This window comes from Electrophorus electricus, chromosome 3, assembly GCF_041902795.1.
Source record: "Electrophorus electricus isolate QZ-2024a chromosome 3, ASM4190279v1, whole genome shotgun sequence".
Lineage (NCBI taxonomy): Eukaryota > Metazoa > Chordata > Actinopteri > Gymnotiformes > Gymnotidae > Electrophorus > Electrophorus electricus.
Window position 1 is genome coordinate 10,930,548 of NC_137499.1, and position 22,500 is coordinate 10,953,047.

The window sequence follows — 22,500 nt, forward strand, 5'->3', positions numbered from 1 at the left end:
TTGTGAGGCTATAGTGTGTAGTGTGTAGTGTAGTTACTCCATACAGGCTATAGTGAGTGTGTGCAGGGTTAATGAGTGTGTGTAGTTACCCTATACAGGCCGTAGTGAGTGTGTTAAGGGTTAATGAGTGTGTGTAGTTACCCTCTACAGACAGTAGTGAGTGTGTTAAGGATTAATGAGTGTGTGTAGTTACCCTATACAGGCCATAGTGAGTGTGTTAAGGGTTAATGAGTGTGTGTAGTTACCCTATACGTGCCATAGTGAGTGTGTTAAGCATTAATGAGCGTGTGTAGTTACCCTATACAGGCCATAGTGAGTGTGTTAAGGGTTAATGAGTGTGTGTAGTTACCCTATACGTGCCGTAGTGAGTGTGTTAAGGGTTAATGAGTGTGTGTAGTTACCACGGCTTTGGCGTTTAACCAGTTAGTTCTAATGATCAGGTGATCAATGATCATCCCACCCACACACACACACACACACACACACACACACACACAATCTCTTGTCAGAAAGGTATGTCCAATGTGTCTGTGAAAATGAAAATACTAAACATTTACTGCTGTCTTATTTGTCACGTACTGAAGTGCACAGTGGAGCTGCACTGAATCTTGTGGCGTGATTTGCTAACTTCCAGGCTGTGTATAATTAACACATTGAAGCCAGCATGAGGGTGTCATATCTGAATGTGTCATGTAGTTAGAGTTAGTCCTAAGCCTGTAGTTGTTATATTATAGTGTACACAGACCTTTTCAAGCCTAGAGTGGAAATAACTGATACCACACATCCATCTCTCTCTCTCTCTCTCTCTCTCTCTCTCTCTCTCCCTTCACTCTTTCTGCCTCTCTTTCTCTGACTCTCTCTTTCTCCTTCTCTCAGTGCTGTCTAGCGCGTAAGTGCATAAGATCCCTCACTGTGGTCCGCTGAGCCGCCAGATAAAAGCAGATTCTTTCTCCGTGGCAGGCGACACAAGACGCTGCCGCGGGCGCCCGGGCGGTCTGCCCCCGGCCGCTGCTCGCCGCTGAAAGGGGTCGTTTGTTGGCGTCTCTTCAGAGGCCGGTGCACTCCGGGGCCGAGGGCTGTTGGCCGGGGGCCAGAACGAGAGGGCGTCTCGGAGTGGCACAGCAAACAGCAGGCAGAGAGGCAGGACTTGAGCTCACAGAGGCTTTACTGTTAAACACACAGCGACGACGGCACAGAGTCACGTCGACAGTGCACACAGTCCAGAGAGGGCAAGTGAAAAAATAACAGAACAGGAAGGAGCTTCAGAAAGATGGTGGTGTGTGGGGGTGTGAGGTGGGAAACATTGCATCTGATCATCTTCTCAGATGATCGCTGGAGTCTGAACTTAGCACGAAATGCCTTTAGACTGATTTACATTTAAGTGTCTGATCATTAATGCAACTCTTATGGTTTACAGTCCCTGTGTTTTACATTTACCTTACAACCTTACTCAGTGTGTGTTGTGACAGCCTTGTTTACACAGCCTGGTCACAGTGTTATTACAGTAATTAAGGTCACTTTCTTTATAATGATGGACATGGGACAAATCAAATAAAACCATGAAGATTAGTGTCTCTCTCTCTCCCTCTCTCTCCCTCTCTCTCTTGCTCTCTCTCTTTCTCTCTTTCTCCCCCTCCCCCTTCTCTCCCTCTCTCTCCACATGCTTCATGTTTTCATGAGAAGCGTAGGAGCTGAAAGCCGCTGCACTCAATCTAATGCAATCTTGCAAATATGTTACTATAATATTCATTATAGCAGCAGTGTCAAGTCCTTCTGTCCAGCTGGGTCCAATACTGCATACAGACATCTCCAGACTCCAGTGAGAACTGTGTAGAGGTCCTACGTGGCCTGAGCCTAAATCCCTCGTTCCACCAAATCTCTCCCTTAACATGAAACTGTTTTTGCTCTGCTATTGTGGCCTGGTCACGGGTAATCACTATTTGCTCATCGATGCTGTGCTAAACTTCTCAGCTGTATCGCCGATGTGAGCTGGAAAAATGTAAACCCAAACTAACAATCGAGCCGCTCTGTGTCGCCCAGAAGATCTGCGGCACCGACATGCGTCTTGGGCAGAGGCTCGGACCTGTCCGACACTTTGGTCTGAAGTGTCTTCATAATCACATCAGACGGTGTCAGCGGCACGGCAAGAACATCAGTGTTTTCACCCACATTCCCCAGCAGTGGTTAAGAGCTGGACGCTGCGTGTTTATTACCTGTGGTCCACGTTGGAAGAGCGCCACAACTCTTGCCATAGAAATGAAAATAACATCACAGAGACGCTGCTGTTGGAAACTGTTTTAATGTCCCGGCCCTTCTACAGACTCACACACACACAGCACATATCTGCCATACAGCCAGACAGAAACACAAGTGATGTTCTGCCACCTTGTACTCTCTCACTCACCAGGAACACAGGCAGAGGGGCGGGGGTGGAGGGGCGGGGCTTCACTTTTTCATCTTTAACAATACCATTTGCATATTTTTAGTCTCTCAAAGAAAAACAGCCAGCAGGCTGAGAGATGTAGCAGTAGTGTGAACTGGAAGCAGAGGAGACAGTATGTGTGTGTGTGCATGCATGCGTGTGTGTGTGTGTGTGTGTGTGTGTGTGTGTGTGTGTGTGTGTGTGTGTGTGTGTGTATGAGTGTATGAGAGTGTACTTCTGTGTGTGTGTGTGTGCACCTGTGTGTGTGTGTGTGTATAGCGCATTTGTGTGCGTGTGTGCGTGAGTGTGTGTGTGTGTGTGTGTGTGTGTATGCGTGTGTGTGTGCATGTGTATGCGTGTGTGTGTGCACGTGCACATGGGTGTATCTTTGTGTGTGTGTGTGTGTGTGTGTAGCGCCTGTGCTTGCATGTGCGTGAGTGTGTGTGTGTGTGTGTGTGTGTGGCCACTTGGTCCCTCCTTCAGAATGGGGTCAGGTCCTACATCCAATCTCCTTCTCTCCATCTATCCTCACCTGCAAAAGAAAAAACACACTTCACACAACAGCCTGCTTCAGCTACGTTCAACATTAAAACATCTCTGCTTAGAGACCATAGGAACCCATACGCACAAGACAGCCCCAGGCTGTCAGCTGCATAGCGCCTCTTCCATATTCTCTAGGAGAAACGATACGATAACTGTAATGTTCTTTCCTGTTCACACTCCCTGAACCCAGTGCACTGGCTTGCTGGCTGAGTCCCAGTGTAATACGGACTGTGCGTGGATAGATGCGGGTGATATGTGAGTTCGCTGTGGACCATACTACCTACGGGTATGCGGCGTGGCGGCGTGGTGGCGTGGTGTTGCAGCGCGGCTCAGCGTCCTTGCACCATGATCTTCATGGATTTTCACAGGAGCGCAAACACAGAACGCTGATTACACCATGACATCACTGTCCTTGTGGACGTTATGCGCACGCGTCCCCTGTGCGGCTGCGAGTGTGTTTGATATCCATTTGCTTTTGTCTAATTCTCTGATGTGTCCCCACTATACGCCAAGCTGGAGCTCCGTGTGAGTCTCAGACAGGACGACAGCACCAGACAGACGGCCTTCCTGTTGCGCGCACTTTAAGAAGCACCGTGGCTCACGTGAGCACGGAAGTTAGCACAAGCGCTTAGCACATGGCTACAACTCCATGACAAGGTTGTGTGTGGTCCACACACACTCACACGCATGCATGCGTGCACGCCACACACTCACACATACACTCGCATGCGCACGTGCACACGCTCGATGGCAGTCCTGGGCAGCCATTACCACACACACTGCAGGTTAGACATGTTGACCTTTCAGCCTTATACATGAGACACATATGTTCCTTTAGCCGCGGTCATTATTCTTCCTCCACCCACAACCACCACCCACAGCTGCACACACATGGTGGAGGCTTGTGGACCTCCAAACTGGGCCGAGCGCACGTTGCTAAAAATACAGTGCGTGGTCCCCCCCAGGCAAGCAGTTCACCACCCAGGCACTGAGTCACCGGCACTGGACAGTTCAGCTCAGTCTTGAGCCGGAGTTAGTGGAACAGGCCACTGAGAGAGAGAGAGAGAGAGAGAGAGAGAGAGAGAGAGAGAGAGAGAGAGAGAGAGAGAGAGAGACAGAGAAAGGGGGGTGCGGGGAGAGAGATGCAGCCCCTGGGGAACTAAGATCAAATGATGAATGCACACCCATTTCTAAACTAGTGGCTCTGCCGCTGAATCCACTATTAGCATCTACCGTACATAACACAGGCATGAATCCTCCCCACACACACACGAGAGCGGCAGGCAGCGAGTCACGTGGTCAGGCAGTCACAAGGTCACACGGTCACTCAGTCCTCTGCGGAGAAGGCATCTCCAGCCACGTCTACCGTCGTGGATGTCTAAGCGAGAGGTCAGCACGCTGGACGCCACGTCACGTGTCCCATGATGCATTTCACTTCATCGGCAGGCTCCAGCACACCAGCGGAACGTCCAGATGGCTAAACTGGAACGCAGCGGCTGCTCAGACGTGGCTTGCGCACTGCGGCGTCAGCTAGCTACCCCAGCAGACCATCCTTCCTCTCGGATGGGCTGGAGAAACGCACTTCCTCCCCATTCCCTCCATGAATCTGTGCTACGTTGACACTAGCCATCAGGAAAATCACGGCCCTCTTCTTTTATTTGTTTTCTGTAATCACCTGCGGCATGTTAGCCATGTTTACTGCAGCAGTGATGTCAGCTTTACTGTGTGGTTACTGGGCCAACGGAGCCACACTCAGTCAAAGGGGCTGGTTTTTTGTCAATTAAAAAAAATTATTGCTATCCCCATGTATTGTTTATGGTAACTTATACGCCGTTTAAAAGGGTGAGTCAAATATGGCATCAATCAAGTGAAGCGATGTGGATAAACACACTGGCTCCGCTCTGAGGACACAGGTTTGGCCTCGTCTGAGCTGGGATGCCTTTACATTGTTGAAAATCTGTTTGGCTCATTCTGAGTGCTAAAAATGACCTGTGGTCTGTGACAATGACTAAGTGTGCTGGACAGTACTGGCTATAAGAACTAATGCCAGTCCAGTCAGTCTGGGATTATTTCAGTATCGCTGTACAGGAAAACATGTGCTCTGTCTTTTCCTTCTGCCAGAAAAGCATTCAGACACTTCTGTGTTGCAACTAAAAGCACATTGTGCCCAGACTGCAGACCAGTTCCAGACTCCACGGATGTCTAAACACAGCACGGAGCACCAACGCAGACCACAGACGCTGCTCAGGTCTCTTTACCGGTAGCACACACACACACACACACACACACACACACACACACACACACACACACACACACACACACACACACACACACACACACGTGCTTTCTGTCTCTCTCACACACATGCAAACAAACACTTTATGCTCCAGTCTGGAGTCGGAATTGCAGAAGATTCCATCCTGCATGCAGAACGGGAGAGGCTGCGAGGGTGTCCCGCACGTCCCGTCTCTCCGTTATCCGGTGTGATTGGGATTTTGGGGGTGATTCGCGTGGCCGCGTCCTGGGGGAAATAAACGCTGTGATTAATGGAAGCGCGAGCAGGGAGCCGCCACAAAGCTCTCTCCAGAGGAACAAAAACAAAACACAGCAGTCGTGGAAACATGGCCGTACTCACACTGCATCCGTCCTCGGCACCAAATCAGACGTCTGATGTCTGATTAAACCGCAGTATTGATTAATAGTGATCCTAATCCCAGTGGCATATGTGCAGTATATAATGGCACACAGAACCATCGGTGGGGCAGCTGTGGAGAGTTCTGCCCCTCCGCAGTACAGCAGGGTGCCAGGTGTCCACACATCTGTTTTCTCATGTGGGTCCAGTCAGGGGTCCTGATGAGCACCCATTTAACTCCTTCTTTCCCATATCCAGTGTGCAGAAGACGGCCTACACTAGGGAGCTCTGTGTGCTTATTTCGCATCCCGCCGGTCAAACACATGAAACACCAGAACACGTCTCATCACCTAGCAGAGCACTTTGACTTTCCTGGCCATGAGGACAGTTCCGGGTGTGTGCTGCATGGTCCATCCACATTACATGTCCTGAGTGACCTCAGCCCTGTCCAGCTGTCCCCTGTCCTCTGCCCTGACCAGCTGACGGAATGGCCTTTTGATGCCCTGTGTACTTTACAGTAACCAAAATGAAAAAATCGTGCTTTGATCCTTACTCACAGTGTCCTGGCACTAAAAGGTGTGCACTTAGCGCTACCAGTTCATGCTGTGTTTCAGGTGACCCAGGCTGGTATCTAAATCTGTACACATCAGTGACAGCCCAACAGCCCACCTCACCTCGATATGAAAATATACACACGCCCTTATTTCTAACTTAAATTATATGAATAATTCATATTACTTTCCGTCAGTGCTTCCCTGTGTTTACTAGTACAACGCCACTAGGAATTCATTTAGCCCGAGCAAATTACGATATTTACATTGATTTCCAATACGAAATGGCGCGATCTATAAGGGTTAGTTGATATGTTCATGAATAAAGGCGCTCGCATCATTGTCGCGCAACGCAGAGAAATTCTGCATTGCCATTTTCGCTGCGCTGAACCGGAGCGGATGAAAATGACGCACTGGGGAGCGGCGGAAGAAATAAACCGGAACGACGTGACGCGCCGAATATTCCACGCGTCGCGCGCGCGAAGATTACAAACGACGTCATTCTTTCTGCTGTAAAATTACAGCGCCTCGACGCTCGCGCGATTGTTCAGTTCCTTTGACTTTGACGAGCTTTTTAAAAATCAAATAAATAGAGTGCTCTTTACTCTCTGTCATAGACATTCCTAAAGTTAGTACTACAAACATTATAATACATCAGTAATAATGTGATACCTAGGAATGAACGCAGGGCCGCGTGACAAACCGGCTTTAATTAATTCCCATTTTATTATTATTATGATTATGATTGTTGATTTGTTGTTATTTTTGTTGTTGTTGTTTTAATAATAAAATATGTTTTCATCTATACGTAAAATGTATTTTTATATGTTAGAAATTGTTAGAAATGTACGTTGTCATCGAATTTTATTTTATAGTTACAAATAAAATCAAACGTTTAGTTCCTATCACAGTGTCCCGAACAGAAGAGGGTAACACGCGCGTACGTGCACGCGTGTGTTCCGGCGGTATCATAGCAGTCCTGCCAGGTCGCTTCTAAACACACTCATCAAACACCGCCTCCAGTCGTTTAGCAGCAACCTGCACGAATATCTTTTATTTGGGTGAATTATTTTACATTTTAATTTGCATTGTTTAAAGGTGGATTTTGAGAAAAATAAGGCGAATAATATTTATTTCCTTATTACACATCTTATTGACCTCTTCGGAGATTGAAGCAGATTTCGTGCTCAGGTTATCCATATTAGTACAGTCATCTTCTCCTCCCAGCTGACTAAGTAGTAAAAGCTTTGTCAGATCATGAAGGCAGATTTTGGAATAAAATTATAATAACGTAATAAAATGAAAAAATGTCTGTTCAGGCTATACTCAATACTGACAATACTTACACAATGATTTATGAACGGAAATATGCAAATATGGACAGATCTGTGTCTGGGGATATCCAAGTCTTGGTCTTCACTTTCCCCACTCATACATTTCTAAATATTTCACCTTATGTGTATATTTTTGTGTGTCTTTAAAATTTAACTCTAACGAAAACGGAAAACGACAGCCCTGCCCCCAGATGACCTCACCAGATAAAGTTATTCCTGCTTGATTTACTTGTGTGATCCGCACAATAAATGTGAAATACACCGATCCTCTCGTTAATCTGGCAGCTCCACTGGGTCCGTGGAGCTTTTGAAAAAGTTTACTGGTTAAAACCAGCGCGTTTCTAAAGGTCTTTGAGCCGCAGTAGGTTTAAGCGCGCGGTTGTCCAGACGTGCTGGAGACGGCGCGCCTTGTTTTATTAGGACACCGCACATGCAGCTTGGGGCGAGCCGTCATCTGCAGCGCGCTCTTGTTCCTCACCGACTCCCTCACTACCCGCGTGAGTTTCACTGAACTCGGATCGTTCAGATGTTCAAATAAAGTCGTTTTCAGTGGAGTTTTTGCTCATCTTTGAAGCGAAGAAAAGGCCTCGCGTCGCTCCATAATAACGCGCTAATCTCTCCCCAGTCACAGGCGCTACCATGAGTTCGCGCGACACCTGCCGGTAACACCGTGCTCCCCGATACGTCACCGTCGAGTGACTGCCAGTTTGGGTTTTAGTCTCGAGAGCCAAAACAGCACAGACGAGCATGCCGTCATTCCGGTAATTCACCGTAGATTACTGCAAAAACGACCGCGCTCCTGGCGACTAAACGGATCGGAGGGGTCGGTCTGGCGCTCTGGTGATCATCTGGACTTCACTCAAGATCTTTCATCTCAACTCCAGTGCACAAACATATAGCTTAATGCGACCAGTGTTCCCCCTTTTATTCGACTCACCATGGCAACCCAAACGCAGGGTTCAGAAATGCCTCCCCATCAATGAAACAAACGGTCTTACTGGGGGCTGCGCGACAAGGCATTTTCCACCGAGGACACACAGTTAACCCGTGAGAAAGCGCGTAACACACACACACACACACACACACACACACACACATATATATATATATATATATATATATATATATATATATATATATATATATATATATATATATATATATATATATATATATCTCACACACACACACACACACACACACACACACACACACATATATATATATATATATATATATATATATATATATATATATATATATATATATATGTGTGTGTGTGTGTGTGTGTGTGTGTGTGTGTGTGTGTGTGTGTGTGTGTGTGTGTGTGTGTGTGTTTGTTTTTTTTTCCCCGTTACGCAGAAGTAGCCCTGCATGGATTGCTAATATGTCTTTTGCCAGGATTCTTCGTGTTCAGCGGTCCTTGTATATTTACTGCTAGAAATCGCTCCTGTCGTTATTACACCGGTAACCGCCTACACTTCAGGGGTACGTCAGGATTTTTACTCAAGTTTCATCAAACTTTAGCACAGAAGTCAGAGATCGATTTCTGTAAACGGCTTGATATCCACTTGTACGTGACTCTTGGGGGATTCGGCCGAGGGTCTCTGTTTAAATGTGATTGATTGCGTTCTCTCCATTGGACAATCACTACAGACCCGCGCGGCTTAACCGTCTGCTCGGTGTTTATGAAGCTAAAAGCGACACAAAGCCCTATTGATCTTCTCTAGGTAAAAGCTCACACACACACACACACACACACACACACACACACACACACACATACACACACACACACATATATATATATATATATATATATATATATATATATATATATATATATATATATATATATATATATATATATATATATATATATATATATATATATATACTCAGAACTAGTCAGACCGCCTGTGTTTGTAGGCTACTGCGGTATTCCCTGTAACGCCAAGGCAATAGACGCAAAGGACAGAATGTTCGTCACTTACCGCGAGGATCCCAGATACTCAAAAAAACCAAAGTCTCTGTCCTCCTCGCCAGACTCTGGTCCGTGCGAGGATGCTCGTCCCGCCGACTCGACTGAGCACAGCTCTCCTCGGCGCCGCTATTATTTTCACTAAAATATATGAAAATTTATGCAAATGAAAATCAACACTAACTGTTCGTCTCTTGTTATACTTGGGGATTTTTCCCTCTCCTACTTGCACAGAAAACAAATGATATCCCCAGCTGGGAGCGCGGGGACCCTGTTACATAAACAAATAAATAATAAACAGCCTACTTTTCAGATAAAAACGTTAAACTTCAAACGGTGAAAGCTCGAGCACGTGAAATTGCTGAGACTGTTGTGAGTGAATGCGTCTCTCCTTATCCCTGTTTCTCCCGTTCCTCGTGGCCACACGAGACGTCCTTTGAAAGCGCGCGGTATGAAATGCACAGGAGTAATTTCGAGCCAAACCCGCTGTATATTAATGAATAGATGGCCCCGTGGCGGCGGCCCCGCGCTGCCGTTCAGTGTAAACAAACGCACGAGGTTCTCTCGGTGTTTGAGTCGGGTCCAAATTAAATCTGCTGGGACGGGGAACACGCGGACCCTGCAAAATGTGTATCTGTGTCCTGTGTTTGCTCTCAGAGAATTAAACCGCCGGTTAACTATCCAGTGTGATACCAACTGAAATCATTTTTTGGTGTAAAAATGACCGTTAGCTCGAGAGTTTGTGCCTTTTTATAGGCTACTGGAATATTCTCCTTTCTACGGTATTAACAGGAGAAATCCTGGGCTTTGTCTGGTCTCTTTTCTGCACATCTGATCACTGGCTCGTCGTAGAAAAACAGACCAGCTCATATTTGACATTCACGTGTAAGCGTGGATGAATCCACGGGCTGCAGGGGTCTGGTGACGAAGTAGACTGCAGCTCGCGGTCTCCAATATGATGTCTGTGCTGTTCGCTGGTCTAGTATCTCTAATGAAAAGACAGATACATATTTTCTGCGAATCCCGGAGGACTGTTCAGGTCACCCCGGGTGTGAATGGCCCTTCCGCTCCCGCTCTGGCGCTCCAATTTCCGCTTGGAAGCATCTCACACCATCGGGCGTTAACTCTTAAGAAGCCGATACTCAAGCTTATTTTCAAAGTGCGTCTTTTAAGCACAAATGTGCAAAAACAATATCGATGCTGAACACCTTTAAGAGTGTACAACCTGGACTAATTTTGGAGTATGATTACTAGTGCTGTACTCAAAAACTTCTGCATTCCGTGCGCTCAGTATCGTTCCTAATGTTGACCGCGTTCTGATAGCCGCGTCCTGATAGCCGCCAAACAGCCAAGTTCCTCTTGTGAGATTCCAGTTAAATGACACTGGGCTTATTCATGCGTTTCAAAGGCTCTCCCCAGTTTCCTCTGAATATAAACACTTCACCTGCATAGTTCTGTTCACACACCTATGCTCATGTGTCTAATCAGAATTCCAGTTATTTCTCGCATGGCCAGTGCAGATTGGAGCATTTTGTACGGCTGTTTACTGTATGAAGCGCGCTGCTAAGGCTGAGAAAAGATGCCTCAGAGTTAGAGGAAAATATATCATTTTTGATGTGTATTAATGTTTGTTCTTATTCTTTATAGCAATCATGTATCTTTATTTATTTATTTGAATTCAAAAGTAGCCAATTGGAATCGCCGGAAGGGGGGGGGGTCCACGCGCCTCAAGAGGGAGGGGGGGTTCTAGAACTGTCAATCTTGCAGCGGCTGTCCAATCAAGGAGAGGCATGCGCTCGACTTCCTTGTATTTGGGGAAAAGACGCGGACGATGTGAGCAGCACGGGGTAAACATTCATGTGTCCTCGAGCGCTGAGGGAGGGACAGAGCGGAGCTAACTGTCAGAGGGGTAGAGAGAGAGAGAGAGAGAGAGAGAGAGAGAGAGAGAGAGAGAGAGAGAGCGAGCGAGAGAGAACAAGCGAATGAGAAAGAAGGCTTGCAACGTTGCCTCGCGCTGTAATACTGGATTGTACTTCAGCTCGAGCGGCTTGGCAGGTTTAAACACATCAAAACAGAACAAAGACGCGGACTCTGCTGCACCATAAAAGAATCCGCAAACGGAGAGAAAAAGGCGCCCGGATCAAGAGAAAAACACTGCGTCCAAATTACAAAAGAATTCGGGAAGAGTCACGCTTACATTTTCCCACTCGGCGACCGTGCGTTCATTTGGACCGTATTTCTGAGGACAAATATCAACGTGCTGCACCAACAGAAGTTTGAGGGGGAAAGTTTTGCAGCGGTTTTTAAAAAATAATTTATTTGTTTTTAAAGAATTAGCAAAAGCATCATAAGCGCGAAGGACTGTGTGTGAAATTTACATAAAAATAGGAATTATCGTTTATATTCATTTCTATGTCTGAAACATATGAATATTCAAATTGCACAATATAGCCTACGGATTTTGTAGTCTCTTCTTGTCCACAGTATATTTCTCCTGGCTTTTCCTGATGCACTTCGATGGTGTTCGCCAAAACACAGTTCAGACTTTTAAAGTTTGAATAATTCATGAGATACAGTTTGCCTGCAATAAAAAAAAAAGTTTGTGCAAAAGGGAGGGGGTAATCAACAGACGGAATGGCAACGGCGACGTCCAACCCGTATCTACCAAGCAGTAGTATATTATCGTCCGGCTCGATCGTGCACTCGGACGCCGGAGGCGGTGTCATGCAGCCGGGCAGCGCTGCGGTAACCTCGGTGTCCGGTGGGTATCGGGGCGACCCGACAGTTAAAATGGTCCAAAGTGATTTCATGCAGGGCGCGATGGCAGCGACCAACGGGGGACATATGCTTAGCCACGCGCACCAGTGGGTGACGTCCTTGCCTCACGCGGCCGCCGCCGCAGCGGCCGCCGCGGTAGCTGCCGCCGAAGCCGGAGCGCCCTGGTCGTCCAGTCCGGTCGGTATGACGAGCAGCCCTCAGCAGCAGGACGTGAAAAGCAGCTCGAGAGACGATCTGCACGCGGGGACGGCGCTGCACCACAGGCCCCCACATTTAGGTCCCCACCAGAGTCACGCGGGGACCTGGGGGAGCACAGCCGCTGCGCATATCTCCCTAACGGGGAGCCAACAGCAGCAGCAGTCGCTCATCTACCCGCAGCCAGGAGGCTTCACGGTCAACGGCATGCTCACCCCAGGCGGCGGCCAAAGCCTGGTGCACCCGGGACTCGTGCGAGGCGACACCCCGGAGCTCGAGCACGGCAACCACCACCGCCACCATCATCCCCAGCACCAGCATCACCAGCACCAGCATCACGGCGTGAACAGCCACGAGCCGCACTCCGACGAGGACACGCCGACCTCAGATGACCTGGAGCATTTCGCCAAGCAGTTCAAGCAACGCCGGATCAAGCTGGGATTTACGCAGGCTGACGTGGGCTTGGCCCTGGGCACGCTCTACGGGAACGTTTTCTCGCAGACCACGATCTGTCGGTTCGAGGCTCTCCAGCTCAGCTTTAAGAACATGTGCAAGCTGAAGCCATTGCTAAACAAATGGCTCGAGGAAGCAGATTCCTCCACGGGTAGCCCGACGAGTATCGACAAGATCGCAGCGCAGGGCAGGAAGCGAAAGAAGCGCACGTCCATCGAAGTGAGCGTCAAGGGTGCGTTGGAGAGCCACTTTTTAAAATGTCCCAAGCCTTCGGCCCAAGAGATAAGCACCCTGGCCGACAACCTGCAGCTAGAGAAAGAGGTGGTGAGAGTGTGGTTTTGCAATCGAAGACAGAAAGAGAAACGGATGACGCCTCCGGGAGTGCCGCAGACGCCAGAGGATGTGTACTCTCAGGTCGGCAACGTGAGTGCAGACACACCGTCCCCCTCCCTGGACTGCAAACGAATGTTCAGTGAGACATAGAACAGCATAAGAGACAAAAAAAAAATATTTTATATATGAATAATCTGCTAAGACACAGACTATCAACGAGATAGCAAAACATTTTGATACTGTGATTGAGAGGGAGTAGGAATGAGTCGTGTTATATATTTTTCACCAGAGAAAAATCACCTTTCTTTCTATCCAACCCCAACCCGCCCGCTAACCTTCTTCCAGGCCCAGAATGTCTTAACCTAAAAGGTTTTGTCTGCTTTTTTCTTTCAGGGACATTTTTTAGTAGATTACTTAAAAGATGCAAGTTTAAGTGGGCCGAGCGAGCCGGGCGACCAGAGGTTGACAGCCACAAGTTCGTTCCATCAGGTAATTTTGGCGCATTAACTTCAACTGGAAAACCAAACCGGGCCCTAGAAATGACGAGGCACATGTCTGCCCCCAAACCCCTGCACACGTCTTGTGTTCGAGAGGCAACCGAAGTAGGCAATTGTATGTGAGCTGGGACGTTATATCCCCCACACCCCCACACCCCCAAAAAGGGGGGAAATTCAACCACGCGGAGAGCAGTGACATCCACGAGGCTTCCAAGCTATTTTGCAGAGAAGACTGCAAGGTTTAATTTTCCACAAACACAGACGGAATGGGATTTTTTTTTTCCTTGCCTTCGGGCCCCCGCTGAAAACTGCCCTCGCGTTCTGATCTATAAGATCACATCTTTTGAAGCAGTTTTTATTGTAAAGAACTGAACTGAACGGATTTTTTTTTTTTTGAAGAAAATAAAATCAAAGACAGACATTTGAAAAAAAGACTGACAATTTCTCAGCTGCACTTAACCGAAATCCTCCGCGAGCATTCGTTGCCAGGAAGGCCCGAGCAGGAGTTGCGGATGCTCCACGTGCTGCCATTTCCCAGCAGTATTCTTTGGTAGGTTTTAATAAACAAGACTACGCAAAGCCGGCAATATATAGATTCATTAGATCAGATACTGATCGGAATTATTTACGTTATATTTTTCATTAAAATGCTTTGTTTTAATATTTTATTCGGGATACATATGAACTATTCCAAACAGTAATTTATTTTCCCCAGACGTGTGTAAAATGTTCTGTTCCCTGTTTTTGTTGTTGAACTTTTTTGTTTTGTTTCATTTTTGTATTATCTTTTATGAAGGAGCACAAATCAATATGACTTTGGCAGTAGGTAACAAGGGTATTTTGATGTGATGATTTGATTGTAATTTAATTTCAGTAGTGATTCCGTAAGAGATGAATGAGAATAATAAATTTGCTAGAATGAAAAAGATGATCGTGTGTGTCTGCCTGAGATCGTAGGTCGTCTCATTTTATTCACAGATGGTATTTTTGGGAAAATTGTTTAAGGCCTTGAAAAACGATCATTAATAAATCTGAAATACCCTACAGCTCTGGCGTTTAGAACAGTTGTTTTAGTGGGGCAGGATATTCTGTCCGGTCACTTTGGAAAGCCTTGTGTTGTCAGTTCGGCCTTCTCTTACATTAGACGGTACTGCGCGCCGCGCTCACTTTGATGCCGTCTTATAAACAGCGGATATTTACGAATATTTCACCGTTTTAAATCACGGAACCGATTTTTTTCGGTTCGGAGGATGTTTACAACCGTCTCAGCTGTGCCATGTAACGCAGTACTGTCCTCGTGGCTATTCGCTGTGGCCCTTATGTCACGAGAGGGAACTTGAAGGTTGTCGAGCCGGAGTGTTTACAACTGAATAGTTTGTGTCATGCACTTTTGGTGATGGTGACGATACTGTGTGCGTGAGTTACAATTACTTCATTCTTTCCTTTTTTGTGACAGCTGTCAACCCAAATGCACGCGGCCAGATCCGTCGCACACACACATGCCGAGTCGAAAAGCAGAGTGGAAGTGAGAATTACTTTTATGGTTTCTCGCGCGCTATCTCGTTCGCTCTCTCTTTCTCGTCTTTCTGCACGGACGTGCATGCACATGAAAAGGTTGACATAATATGTGCTTTAATTTAACATAAACATAAAACAATAATCAGACATTTATAATTGTTGTATGGGTGTATAGAGTTGTATGTGCTTTAGTATGGACTGGGTCATTCTGGATAGTATATATACTGCTCGCGCCATTTCTTTAGTTATACCTGACTGTTTCTTGTTTTCACAATGTCTTCCGTACAACCCCAAGCGCCCTGCATCGTACAGCATTTCATAAAGTTAGTCTGCTTGATTCTGTGCTCAGTGGAACACATATTCAGGTCTTGCTCTACAGTTTTTGTTTAAAATCAAAGAGAATTGTTAGGTTATAGTTCAAACTCAAATAAAACAGCAACAACACCAACAACTGCATGACAAAATTCCCATCATAATTGTTGATGAGCGTGTTTATGTTATTTATGATGATGTTGACAGTTTGGGGGAGAAAATGAACTTAAATGAACTTAGACCTAATTAATTTCGTTGGAGACAGTCTAGTTTCAGGGCGACCCCCTTGGAGAGCAACTCTAAAAACAGAAAGGAAAAACTGCTTAGCCCTCAACTTTTTTCTGGAGGTGACTATTCAGCAAAACGCACAAATCCCGACTCTCAAAAATTTAAATTTCGCGCATGATTTCCCATACACTAGTTGCTAAGCAACTGAATTCAATCAATGTTATAGAAGTATGCATCTCCTCTCTTTGTGCCCAGTAATAGGCGTGGCAGGGGGACATTCAAACTGATTTGGTATCATTTGAATGAGAACATTTTTACTATTTGTTATGAATGAGATTTAGAATTAAAATTCACACACACACAAACAAAAATTGCTCAACGAGAATTTAAGAGTTAGTTTGTAGTTGGCAATTGTCACAAATGACACTGCCAGTGTAACCTGATTAACCCTTGCATTGGATTAGTAAATTATGGTATAATGTAGCACAGAACATTTTTAAAGTTTTACTTTTAAGCGTTCACGATAGACATTTTCCCGTTGCGTCTTCATGGATCATCCGTATCAAAAAGCTAGTTAATGTTATCTTATTTTCCTAAGAGTCAGATGCACGAGATCATAAACGAGTGGAGGCTACCGTTTGTCTGAGCGCGAGGCCGCACACCTCCCTACATTCACTGGGCGCGTTCTTTGTCACGCCATTCTAACTCGCGCGCCGATGTACATTAATAAACTCATTGATAAATTACATGAGGAACTACGACGTACATTCGTATCTCCTCAAAACTCGTGTGACTGTTGCAGAAAAAAAGTGTACTTTGTTGATCCTCAAAGAAAGAAAAAGGAAATCAGGAAACTTAAGGGTGATTATCGCTGCCTACCGTGCAGCATTTCAATAAAACATTCCGCTCTTTTGTTAAATCTTCAGAAAGCTTCCTAGCTTTAATTTGTAGGCACGTGAAAACACCTCTCTATGGTTTATATACACTTACTGTCGGATGATTTGTTTAAAGTTAAAAGTGTGTGTGTGCGTGTGTATGTGTGTACTTTAAATTATATATACTTGGATATATATATATATATATATATATATATATATATATATATATATATATATATATATATATACTTTTCATTATATATACTTTTATATTTATATATATATATATATATATATATATATATATATATATATATGTGTGTGTGTGTGTGTGTGTGTGTGTGTGTGTGTGTGTGTGTGTGTGTGTGTGTGTGTGTGTGTGTAAAGTAAGCCTATAGACAGCAACTCATTTGTGCCAATATTAAAAGCTAAACACTCGTCCTTCTCTTTATATTGTATATTGTACTTTGTCAGTAAGAGTATCAAATGTATTAAAAACGCCAAATTAAAAATATAAATCAAACAACCAACGAGGACGCAACAAACAAAACAGTGGTGTTGTATTAAATCTAAGGAGAAAGTGTATGCATGCTGCAGTACTTTTAACTTTAAACAAATCATCCGACAGTATTTATTAAGCAGTGGATTGCAGTGCGTAGCTCAGGACGGAGCCCCTCTAAACCAGGGTCGCGTGCAGAAACCTGGGCTTTGAGGGAACTGACAACCGCGCCTACTTCACAGCTAAACTCGCCAGCGTCTGTAGTTGTACAGACACTGATACTGTCAGAGTTCTATGAGATAATGTACTCATGTATGTACACAAAGGTTACACGAAGCCCGTAACTGTATTTCTAAATATTTACCAGTGACGTGAGTAAAAAGCTAAACTTAAATTCCAATGAGACTATATATATATATATATATATATATATATATATATATATATATATATATATATATATATATATATATATATATATATATATATATATATATATATATAGTAGAAAAGACTTAATTTAATAGCTTGTAAAAATCTAAACAAATATTTAGTTTTGCTGCTGATTGTGTGTTTCTGTATTAAACGTCGTAGGGAGACCATACCACTGTGACCAACCAATGCACCAACAACGTTTCGTGCTTTTGGAGACCAAAGCTTGAGGTGACCAACGACATTCTGTGTGCGGAATTTGTTTTCATAACCTACTGCTATAAGCTTTTAGCTCTTCATATAATAAAAACAGATCAAACCATATCACCATAAACGTTCTGTTAGATCAGAACGGCAGTATAATAACCTACGAAATAAAACACAATAAAAACATACAAAATAAACACATAATACTACTACTATTACTACTACTTCTAATAATAATAATAATAATCATAATAAGACGTGACATCATTGCTGATGCGTGCGGCCTGTTACGAATGCTGCCTCAAAACTCCGCGCAGGTCGTCGGTTTGTGCGCTCGCGGGGGCGGGCAGGGGGCATTCACAGCTAATCGCGCGCTGCCCACTTTGTAATGACTGTTTTTAGCGTGCACAGGTGCTGTTGTCTGCTCGGAAACTAATCAATTTGTCTGTCCCTCGCGTGTCACGTGTTTTCACAAGTCGACGGCTATTATAAAAAAAAAAAAAAACGCTGCAATCAGGCGCATGTAAACGTTTTCGGCCAACACACCCTGGCCTTTAGCGCCTTTATTGCGGTTCGGAGAAGCAGCCTGTCCTCTGCACAGATTTCCATGAGGCCGAATAAGCAGCACAGCCCTGTTTCTTATTTCGTGTTTTGTCCATGTTGTTGCGTTCGCCTCTTGCAGTTATCATCAGCGCTACCGTCTCTCATTCAGATTCCGGGGTATTTAAACGGAGTGTTCCACACTCTGCTGTCACTCAGGTCTCTCGTGGTGTCTAATGAGCTCTCGCGCGCCGAGTACCATACTATGTGGCGACTCAGTAACAGCAACACAGGATGAGCCCGTGCGCACCGTGTGCATGCGCAGCACCGTACCGATATGTACTCCCGCACTATTAACGCTAATGCCAACATCGCGTTCAGAGTCCTCTTTCTGTCTCAGGACAACGTGGCGAGCGGGTGAAATTGCACGCTTCGGATCATATGCCCCCTGTGTGCGCGGCGCGCGAGCCACCTATTCCCAGGCCTGTCTTCCGCGTGCCCTCCGACGGTCTCATGCTCGAGAACAGCGGCTAATAAAATATGCATGCAGAGTGACGTGACGCGGTAGGTTTCCTTTCTATAGACCAGCACGAGCAAGGGCCAGAGATTGAGGAACGCGCAGGGAGGCGGGTAACGGGACCAGCCCGTGAACCGGGCTTTTAATTGGCGAAGATAAGCTGCGAGCCTGTTTACGGTGTTATTCGACACCGTGTGGCAGACGTTCTTCTTTGTAGCTTTAAAAAAAGTTTTTAGGAGGACTTAGATCGTGACAGCTCGTGTACAGGTTGCCTGTTGTTGTTGTTGTTGTTGTTTTTTTATAAAAACTGCTCACGATCTAAGGCTGAATAAAAGCTTGTTCGTGAGGCCTCGTTGCACGGGCCGAACGGACGATTCCAGAAAGCTTTTATGCAGAACTACCGAGTGCGAGGACACGACCAGCTCTGGCCAACTCCCCTTTTTGCATGGTTGCACCAACACGGCTGCACCGAGTGCTCGGGCGCTGCTAATCATTTACACGCGCGCGCACAGACTAGGCCACATTCAAAGCCTTTAAGTCTGCACAAGCTTAAAAGACGATGGTCTCTATACATTTACATTTCAAACGTCATCTGTACGTAGTGAACTACGACGGCGTGAGTAGTGCGGTTCAGAAATAATCGGCGTTATTTATAACGCAGTAGCAGCTACTGCAAACATTAGTTTACTGGTACTAGTGGTGGTAACACGCCTACAGCAACTATTATTATTATTAACAATGATCAGCTGTTGCATTTGCTGTAGTTATTTCCTAAAATGACCTCAGAGATTTTCACAAACATAATTTATTATAAAAACAATCAAAGAAATAAAGCTCGTTTGTCCAGTAAATTTCCCCGCGCGTTGGTACACGTTGTTACACCGAAACTGTCACACGCTCCGCTCAGAAAAACTACGCAACACCCCCTGCAAATGTTTGGTTAGTTGTGCCGCTGTTTTACGGGCTCAGTTAAACTTGTGGCCTTTAAAGTGCAAGCGCTAAACGGCTCACGCGAGCACGGGCTGCCCTCGTGAGTGGCACTGCCGCGCGTGCTCTGGTCCTGGAGGAAGAGCGCGGCTGTGCAGTGCAGCATGCGCGTCTGTGGCTCAACAGCGCCACCTGCTGTTGCTCCGCACGCCTCTGGGCAGACGCGAGTCCAGGCTGGGCGGTTTGTCTGAGCTTTATGGCACGAATGGAAATAGTCGCGTCGGATCTTGTGAAGTCTCACGCACATCGGTCTACTGCCGCTACCCGCGCACACATTACACACGTGAGCTGGAGAGTTGAGCTGAGATTCAGCGACTCTCTGAAACCTGAATCTCGCCGCTCTTAAGTTTTTATTATCGTTCTTAATGCCAGCAATGTTGTCAGTAATATAGTATATTGTTGATCGTTTAACGTTTTTTGTTTGTTTTAGAAAAATGAAAGGAAAAGTCGGTAAAGGTTTGGGTTTTTAAACTAATTAAGACGCTGTAGTTTACTACAGTTTAACCGTGCACCTCGGCTTTTGTCTTTATAGTTGCGTATATCGAGGCCGAACGGGTTTGTTTTTGTTGTTGTTTTGTTTTGTTTCGTTTTCCTCTTAGCTGCTCCTGGAAAATGTCCAACGACTAACGACTAATTGTGTGGTCTGTTTTACATGGTGAAGCTCCCTGCAAAAACGAACCGTTATTGCTCCACCCTTACATATAGCATATGAGCAGAATTTCTATGAGTTTTAATATTATTAGCAGACGGATGATACCAGTGGTGAATCTGATCTTAGCTAGATTTAGTCAAATCTAGGAGGCTACCCCGTCAGTGTCTGGGCTCTGTGTTTTCCACAGTGCTGGATTTCCTGCAACCCTCCCAGCCCTCAGTGTTCACTCGGACGCCTACAGCTGTTCTGCCACACAGGTTTGGCATGCTGCACCATCCGTGCCTGATGTCCTGGACTACAGGACATACACCCGAGGTTCTGGACCAGGAAACCAGAACAAAGCACTTGCACGCCATTCAAGAGGTTTTCAAGAGTCTATCAAACACTGCACATTACTGGGATTAAACACTGCACATTACTAGGATTAAACACTGCACATTACTGGGATTAAACACTGCACATTTCTGGGATTAAACTGCACATTTCTGGGATTAAACACTGCACATTACTGGGATTAAACACTGCACATTACTGGGATTAAACACTGCACATTTCTGGGATTAAACACTGCACATTTCTGGGATTAAACACTGCACATTTCTGGGATTATCCATCTCACATGACATCACAGCACACACCTGGAGACAGGCACGCGCAATACGTGACGAAAGATGATGATGACTGATGACTCTACAAGCCCAAAGCTTGACATGCTAATACTTGATGAACATCACACCAGCTCTGCGTGGGCTGCAATGTCTGCATGGACTAGAGTGTGTGCAGAGTGTGTGTGTGATCTGGAGTGTGTGTCCCGTGGTCCCACCCTTCCCTGCTGTTCTGCGCTCAAAGCTGCGACCTCCAGCTGATCACTAATGCTGCGTGGCACCGAGGAGAAGAAACACAGATCGCTGGCGGACGGCCCGTCCTGCTGAGAGCTCTGGCATCTCGGGCGGTCAAGGGGTTTGTGGCACCCAGCCAACAGAGGTCAGCCACGCCAACGGGACACTCGCTTTGGCAACCGTTGCCGAGGTGACAACATTTTAGAGTGATGGTGTCTAGAAGCAGCATTGCTGGGCACTGATGGTTCAGCTTCCGGGATCCCAAAACACACACACACACACACACACACACACACACACACACACACACACACGCACACAGACACTCCCTGTTCTTCAGCATGATGAGAGTGGAAAGACCTACAGCCAGGCCCACAGTCCACACACACAAACACCAAAACAAACACAAACACACACACACACACACACACACACACACTCCCTGTTCTTCAGCATGATGAGAGTGGAAAGACCTACAGCCAGGCCCACAGTCCACACACACAAACACCAAAACAAACACAAACACACACATTCACACACGTGGCAGGAGCACAGCACCCATGCCGTGCTGACAGCAGAGCGCGTCCTGTTATTCAGACGGACATGTGCTTACTGGTACATGCATGGATTAAGCAATATGTGTATGACAAGATGGCTGACAGATTTACTGTATACTCGGAGGCCCAGTGTGTGTGTGTGTGTGTGTGTGTGTGTGGGAAGAAGGTATCTACTGGTCTGGGTTTCTAATTAACCACGCAAGGATGTGGAGTAGAGAGGAACTGAGCTTTGTTCTGCTCTGAAGGGTGCCGTGTAACCATTTTCAGCTTGTAGGGTTTAATGGATCACTAATATTTGGTCACAGGTATTTCAGATTAGGCATTAATGCCTAAAGACAATAGACAGATTACAGCAGACAGGCACTGGTTTTCCACCTGTGTTTGTAAATAGGAGCACCAGGACACGGGTTCATCAGGGTTACCATCAGGGTCTGTAGTTAGGTCTGTATCTGAGGATCACACACTCTTCAGGACCGACCACGCTCAGGTTTCACCCATGCAGGTTCGGACGGGGCATTAGAACGCTCACCTGTCACGTGAACTCCTTTCAGTCTCAACATGAAGTCTCACTATGGGAGGGGCTTCTCACAGCTGGGCCCTCGCCACCAACCA

General features: G+C 45.9%; 1 protein-coding gene and 1 long non-coding RNA gene across 3 annotated transcripts; one reads left to right on the plus strand and one right to left on the minus strand.

The window, feature by feature from the left end:
• Positions 1-2,283: 2,283 nt before the first annotated feature.
• On the minus strand, positions 2,284-10,216 carry LOC113574067 (uncharacterized). The gene is made up of 3 exons (XR_003410279.3): positions 9,773-10,216; positions 9,480-9,607; positions 2,284-2,954 (listed from the first exon to the last, which is right to left on the minus strand). It is a non-coding gene; the product is annotated as an uncharacterized LOC113574067 (long non-coding RNA).
• A 1,105-nt stretch (positions 10,217-11,321) lies between these two features.
• Positions 11,322-14,651, plus strand: pou3f3b (POU class 3 homeobox 3b). Of its 2 annotated transcripts, none has more exons than XM_035532962.2 (2): positions 11,322-13,315; positions 13,619-14,651. In XM_035532962.2, exons 1-2 carry the CDS (start codon positions 12,101-12,103, stop codon positions 13,730-13,732), a joined length of 1,329 nt encoding a protein of 442 aa, XP_035388855.1. In that variant the 5' UTR covers positions 11,322-12,100; the 3' UTR covers positions 13,733-14,651. The 2 variants fall into 2 exon arrangements, with proteins under 2 accessions (XP_035388855.1, XP_035388858.1); XM_035532965.2 differs by having other exon boundaries at positions 11,322-13,306.
• The last annotated feature ends 7,849 nt before the right edge of the window (positions 14,652-22,500 follow it).

Bases quoted from the DNA above. Each gene is read 5' to 3' on its own strand.
- pou3f3b (XM_035532962.2), top strand. From the start codon at position 12,101: ATGGCAACGGCGACGTCCAACCCGTATCTACCAAGCAGTAGTATATTA. The intron at 13,316-13,618 runs GTGAGTGCAGAC...TTTTTCTTTCAG, and splicing joins TGTACTCTCAGGTCGGCAAC to GGACATTTTTTAGTAGATTA.